The sequence below is a fragment of the Panthera tigris genome, chromosome E2, assembly GCF_018350195.1.
Source record: "Panthera tigris isolate Pti1 chromosome E2, P.tigris_Pti1_mat1.1, whole genome shotgun sequence".
NCBI classification, from domain to species: Eukaryota; Metazoa; Chordata; class Mammalia; order Carnivora; family Felidae; genus Panthera; species Panthera tigris.
Genome location: NC_056674.1, coordinates 61,306,786 through 61,313,938, shown reverse-complemented (window position 1 = coordinate 61,313,938; position 7,153 = coordinate 61,306,786). Strand labels below are relative to the sequence as shown.

The 7,153-nt window shown below is 52.1% G+C and overlaps 1 protein-coding gene across 1 annotated transcript in view; it reads right to left on the bottom strand.

Annotated features, from left to right (window-relative positions):
- Positions 1-7,153, bottom strand: part of LOC107180469 (AFG3-like protein 1) — a 28,369-nt gene that overhangs the window by 2,376 nt on the left and 18,840 nt on the right. The window contains 3 exon segments of the mRNA XM_042968097.1: positions 30-94; positions 97-223; positions 1,024-1,330. Of these exon segments, the coding sequence (XP_042824031.1) occupies positions 30-94; positions 97-223; positions 1,024-1,330 (499 nt within the window).

Below are 7,153 nucleotides of genomic sequence, written 5' to 3'. Positions count from 1 at the left end.
AAACCCAAGCCAGGACCTGCCCCACTCACCTCTTCCACCTGCTCTCGGCAGCCGGTCGGCGGGGCCGGGGCCTGCTCACAGGTGGAGCCCACGGGCACCGCACCTCCTCCTCAGTGAGCTGGGCGGCGGCCTCACGAGCCGGCTTCTCCGCCAGCATCTCGCCTTGTCGGGGAAAGTCGAAGGACACGTGGTCCGGCTTTTCGCTCATCCCAAACTGCACAATCTGGAAGGAGCTGGGGGTGAACCTGGCTGGATCCCACCCTGCAGGGGTCCCTGCCCTTTACCTGAGCATAGGCGCTCTGGGTGGCCTTCCTCAAGTCACCCTGGGCCCCTGACCTGTGACCCACCCCCCAAAAAAACAGCTGCTCAGCCACCCTGCCCCCCAGCATCGTGCACATGTGGTCACAGAACTGCTCCTGTGTGTAGACACTGCTCCCTGGGCGAGTACTGGGCAGAGCCGAGCCCCTCGCCCCGGGGGGATGATGGATACCTGTAAGACACAGGCAGGAAGTGCCCCGGTCACTCCGCACACAGAGCTCCTGCCCCATCCAGGTCCCACCCCAGACCAACTTGTCCTACTGTGACCAGCGGTCACAAGGGTGTGGGAGGAGAGGAGCCTCTTGGGCCCTACCCAGAATTAGCAGGTCTGGGTAGGGTCACCCCAAAGATTAGCATGGAAACAACCTCCAGCCTACCCACCCCAAAGTAGCTCCAGAAGAGCCAGGTCCAAAGCTTAGAAGTGAGGGAAATTTAGAATCAAACCTCTTGGGTGCCAGGTGGCTGGCATCCAGACTCCACTCCTCCTCTCTGCCACCCACCCCCCCAAGGAATCTTTTGGACCAAACTCTAGACCTAAATTAATTCCTCGACAAGTAACAGTGCTGCCGCTGTGACACGTACTGCGCCCGCATAACCACAGGCCACACAAAGCCACCTGGGTAAGGCAAACGCCCAGGGCTAGAGGCTACGGGCGGAGAGACCGACCCTCGGCAAAGGGTCCGGGCACCCCAGGAGCCAGCCTACCACCGCACACCCAGCCTCGTGGTGGGCCACGGTCCACCACGGTCGCCTTCTCGCTGGGCTGCAGGACCTGTGTCTTCCTCTCAAGGCCTCCACGTCAAATTGCCGGGCCTGTGAGAGGCAGAGGACAAACGGACATCTGGGAAGTGGGCGCCAAATCCACCCAGGGAACGCTGGGGGCTGGTCAGAGCCTCTGCTCAGCAAGTACAGACTCACAGCCTCCACACACGGCTCAGGCCCAGTTTGGTGCCTGTCCCTCCACGCCAGACACGATGCTGCCTTCTGCTCTGCAGAAGCCCTGCCTCCCCACCTCCAAAGAATGTGTCCCACTCATGCACTTTGCACGCAGCAGACTGCTTTAGGTGGCCCATTTTCAGCCAATGTGATTAGCTATGCTCTGTGGCTCGCTAAGTGACACAGGAAGCATGGAGACAAGGAGTGGTTCCCAACGCCTCCCACACCGTAGCTCACAGGCGGTTAGCAGTACCGAGCAAAGGCACCAACGGCTCACCCGAGCTGCCAAGACAACTCTCCAGAAGCTACCCAATACTCCCCACCCTTCCATACGTGTCACGCTTTAGTGGGAAGATACACACAAAGCAAAGCAGCACTGGTTCTCACGGCTGTGGGGCTGACAACACAGGAAGGGCAGCCGCTGGCTATCTGGGCACCTCCCTGATCTCCGTCCCTTAAGTTCTAGCCTTAAATTTTTTTGTGCGAGGATGTTCTCCTGTGCTACCTACCTTCAAACCTCAGTCAGGTTGCAGTAACCACGCAGCCCTGACTGAGCTGTGCGCGAGGGTGGGGTCCAAGGTGCCCAGCTCCATCCACCATCAAGGTGAGGCGTGGGGGTGTGGGGGTCGCTGGGAAAGCAGGAGTCTTCCAGAGCGCCCCTCCCCCCAGGGGCTTTCAGATGCCCCCCAGGGGTCTGCTTTGTCTGCTTTCAGGTGCCTTGTGTGGAACCCTGGGGAGACTGGGACACGCCTGGGAAGTGCCTGGCACCTGACACCTGGGGCCAACCATGTAACAATCGGATACCCGTTCTCGTTCTCAGGGGCCCCTTGCATCACAAGGATTTCCCCTCCCTGGAGGCGGCCTGTGGCCGTAGCTGCAGCTCAGTGCCCTTGCCTTCCTGATAGCGAGCCCCTCCCACTGCCAGCCATAGCTCCCCAAGATCCCTACCCGCTGACTGCAGGTCCCCGAGCTGCTGAACTGAAGCCAGGAGGCCAGGCAGCCATCGCCCGCGCTGAAGCACACACTCCAGCACCCACCTTCGGAGGGCTGTCCTTGTGGCTTCCGTGAGGGAGCTCTCCAGGAACCCCCTCCTCCAGTCTGCAATTAGCATCCAAACCAGGGCCTGAGCCACTGCCCTGCAGGCCCCACCTCTCTGAGATTTTAAACGTAGCTCTAGACAGAGCATGAAGGCTGCTGGCAGATTCCCAAGCGCCAAATTTTGGTTTGGAAAACCGCCTATGGATCCTGTGAGCCGAGGTAACTCTGGGTCTTCGTGGCAGACACCAAAATGCCAGCACCCGACCCGGGAAAGGAGAAACTGGTCATGAGTGCCCCGGACTGGGTATTACAAGAGGAGCTCCACGACAGGGATCACAGCTAAGCCAGGCAGCAACTTTGTCAGTCACCAGTTTGGGGCCAGGCCGGTTTTTTGGTTAAGCGCTTACTGAGGTGTAATTTATTCAACATTAAATCCACCCATCTTTTTTTTTTTTTTTTTTAACGTTTATTTATTTTTGAGACAGAGAGACAGAGCATGAACAGACAGAGCATGAGGGTCAGAGAGAGGGAGACACAGAATCCGAAACAGGCTCCAGGCTCTGAGCCGTCAGCCCAGAGCCCGACGCGGGGCTCGAACTCACAGACCGTGAGATCATGACCTGAGCCGAAGTCGGCCGCTTAACCGACTGAGCCACCCAGGCGCCCCTAAATCCACCCATCTTAATCAGGGCCACGAAGCCGCCCCGATTGCCTCCTGCCACCTGGGTCTTTGTGTTCAGGAGAAGCACTCTGAGCAGGCCATTGAAAGGCTCGTCAGAGGTGAGCTGGGCAGCCCTGGAGCAGTGGGGGGCCTTCCGCGGGCTGACCTGGGGCCCCAGCGTTACCTCGGCTCACAGGATCCATAGGCGGTGTTCCAAACCAAGATTTGGCACTTGGTTTACCTTGGTTTAAGGGTGTACCTCAAAGACTTCTAGTACGTTTATCAAGTCACACGACTCCTGCCCTAATTTCAGACACTTCCATCATCTGTAAGGTACCCTATGCCTGACGTGGGGGATTCCAGGGCCCACCCTAGCTAACCACACGTGTATTTTCTGTCTCCGCGGACTTGTTATAAACCTCATATAAATGGAATCACACAGTACATGGCCCTTTGTGCCTGGCTGCTTTCACTTGACATAATATTGGGAGGTTCATCCCTATTGTAACACGTGCCAGTATTTCTTTTCATGGCTGAATAATATCCCATTTTACATACACACCTTTTGTTTATCCATTCATGCACTGATGGACGTTTGGGGTGTTTCTACCCTTTGGCTAGTGTGAACAACATTGCTGTGAACACACGTACACGTCTTCGTGTGGACAGGTTTTCAAGTCTCCGGGGTAGCTACCTACACGGGGAGTTGCTGGGTCATAGGAGGGCTCCGTACTTTACTTTCTGAACAGCCGAACTGACTCCCAAAGCCCAGTCAGCCCAGTTTACGCTCCCATCAGCAGCCCTATTAGACGTCCTGTACCTCTACATCCACGCCAACTCTGTCTTTTACAGCCGTCCGTGGCATGGAAGTGCTACCTCGTTAGATTTGCATTTGCCTGATAAATCATGACACTCAGCATTCTGTCATGTGGTTTTCGGTTGTCTATCTTCTCTGGAAAAATGTCTTTTCTAACCCTTTGCCCATTCTTAGATTGGGTTTTATGTTCTGGATTCTAGACCCTCATCAGACGCAGGAGTTCCAAATATTTTTCTCTGTTCTCTATACTTGCCTTTTTATTCACTCAGTAATGTCCTTTGACACAAAAAAGATTTCAATTTTTATTAAGTCCGATTTATTTTTCCACTTGTTGCTTGTGCTTCTGGTATCGTATTTAAGGAACCACTGCCAAGTCCAGAGTCATGAAGATCTGGTCTTCCATGTTTTCTTCTAAGACTTTTATAGTTTTAGCTCTGAAATTCAGGTCTTTTACCCACTTTGAGTTAACTTTTGTATCTGGTGCCAAGGTCCAATTTCATTCTTTTGTATGTGCATATCCCATTGTCCTAGCACATTTTTTTGAAGAGACCGTCCTTCCCCCATTAAGCGGTCTTCACAACTTTAAGAGAAATCAACTAAGCACAGATGTACAGGCCGCATCTGTACTCGTGAGTTTTCCTCCGTCAGTATGTCCGCCTTGTCGGGGCCGTGTTTTGTTCACCGAGCTTTGTGGCAAGTTCTGAAATAGGGACGCAGGAGTCCTCCAACTCCGTCTCCTTTCACGAGACTGTTTTGGCTACTTGGGCACTTTGCAACTCCGTGTGAATTTACCTATTTACTTACTTAGGATTTGGTTTCATTTTTGTTTTTGTTAAGTGGGCTCCATACCCAGTGCGGAGCCCAACGCAGGGCTTGAGCTCACGACCCAGAGGCCGAGACCTGAGCTGAAATCAAGAGTTGGACACTTAGCCAACTGAGCCACCCGGGCGCCCCTCCACGTGAATTTTAAGACCAGCGCTTCCACGTCTGGCTTTTAATGACCGTACAAATGTCTCCTGTACATCTCCTTCCCTCCACCTTCACCTTGTTATTGTCACAGATTACAGCTTTCTACATTACATACCCATCACAGAAATTGTAATTATTGTTCTATGCACTTGTCTTTACCAGTACCACTGTTATTTCTTCACATGGCTTCAAGTTACTGGCTAGCACCCTTTCATTTCAGCCTGAACTCTCTCTAGCATTTCCTGTAGGCTACGTCTAAACACAATGAATTGCCTCAACTTCTCAGTACCTGGGAACGTCTTAATTTCCCCTTCCTTCCTGAAGGGCAGTTTTGCCAGATGCAGAATTCTTTGTTACAGGTTTTCTCTTTTATACCTGGAACATGTCACCCCACTGCCTTCTGCCCTTCTGAGTGTGTAAGGAGAAATCCGTTATCAAGTCTCACTGATGACCCTTTGTACACTGTATCCTTTCTTTCTTGCTGGTTCCAAGCCTCTCTTCGGCTTTAACAGATGATGATGAGTCTCGATGGACCTTAGAGTTCATCCCTACTTGAAATTCACTGAACATCTCGGGAACGTAGATTCCTGTCTTTTATCCAATTTGGAAAGTTCTGACCCATTATCTCTTCAAATATTCTCACTGCCCCTTTTCCTCCGTCCTCTCCTTCTGGGACTGCCATAATATGCATGTTGGTAGTGTCCCATCTGGTCCTAGGTTCTGTACATTTTCCGTTCCTTTTTCTTCCTGCCCCTCAGACTGGGTAATATTAGCCTATCTCCAAGTTTGCCAATATTTTTCCTCTGCAGCTCACATCTGCTATTGAGCCCTCTAGTGAACTTTTCATTTCAGTCATGTACTTTTCTGCTCCAGAATTTCTATCTGGTTACTTCCTGTAATTTGTTTTCTTACTAATATTCTCTTTGTTGAGACACACAGTTCTTCTGGTCCCCTTTGGCTCTATAGGCACGCAACTTTAAGACAGGTGACATTAATATTTTTCTAGTAACCCTAATGTCTGTGCTACCTTGGGGACAGTTTCTGTCCATTTCTTTCTCCTGTGAATGAACCACACTTACTGTTTCTTTGCATACTTTGTAATCTTTTGTTGAATCATTGGCTAAGTTTTAAAATGTCTTTTTTCTCATTTACTTTTGTTACTACATTATAGCGCAAAGAACGAGCAAAAATGTTAAAGGAGAACTTTACACGTCAGGTTCCCAAGGAACATTCAGGTTTTATTTATTTTTTTAATTTTTTTAATGCTTATTTACTTTTGAGAGAGACAGAGACGGAACGTGAGTGGGTTAGGGGCAGAGGAGAGAGGGAGACACAGATCTGAAGCAGGCTCCGGGCTCCGAGCCGTCAGCACAGAGCCTGACGTGGGGCTCAAACGCACGAGCTGTGAGATCACGACCTGAGCCGAAGTCGGACGCTCAACCGACAGTCCCCCACGCGCCCCAGGAACATCCAGGTTTTTAAAAAAACTGGATCTCCCGCACAGGGGCCTGAGGCGCACGCGGAGACGAAGGCTCAACAACATGAGAACCACAGAGCGCCACAGCTTGCACTTATTTATGTGGCTCTCGAAAATGTATCAACAGTTCTTTTCCTCTAAGAATTCTTGTGTCCCCTTCTGTGTGTGAGGACAGAGAGACCATTCTCTGTCCCTGCGATGTCGACATTCACAAAGGCTGGGTCTGCCTCTCGGGGACAGCGGAATCCACGTGACCAGCCTGAGAGAGGAGGGCAGTTCGATGAGGCAGCTGCCGCAGGAGGCTGGTGAGGTCCTAGGTCATCCTGCTGAGTCTGGGCAGCCTCTAATGTATCTCTGGGACGAGAGTCTGGGAGGCCTATTCAAGTTTCTTAACTTTGGTGTATAAGTGGACATGGGAGTCACAAGGAGGAAGAACAGAGAGCACATTCTTTGCAGGAAACAGACCGGCCTGGTCGGATGAGAACGCCTCACACATCATCCTGTGGCCAACAAACGTGCACTCCTATGTGTGACCTGACCCCAGCCCTCACCCCGCACTGGGCAGAACACCAGGGAGATGGCAGATGGCAGCACAACAGTGGGAGGGGACAAGGCTGCACAGCAGAATGTTCCGGGGATGGCAGGGCTCATCACAGTAATCACAGTAATCATTAGGCTTCCAAAGGGCTGCTGAGTAGACGATGACCTGGGCAGGAAGCCCCCTGGGAAAACCCTAAACTCCCAGTGCTTAAACCACCCTGGTGGGGAAACAAGTTTCCTAGTACAGGATCTTGGTTTCAACTACAAAGAAAAGAGAAAAGCAAGGGGGGCCCCCAGGTTGGGAGCTGACGCCCAAGACCGTATAATGCAGCAACGGCTCCTCACTGCGGTGGGTCTGTGCTCGGGCATTAGGGAGGCCCCTGCACTAACAACTCCC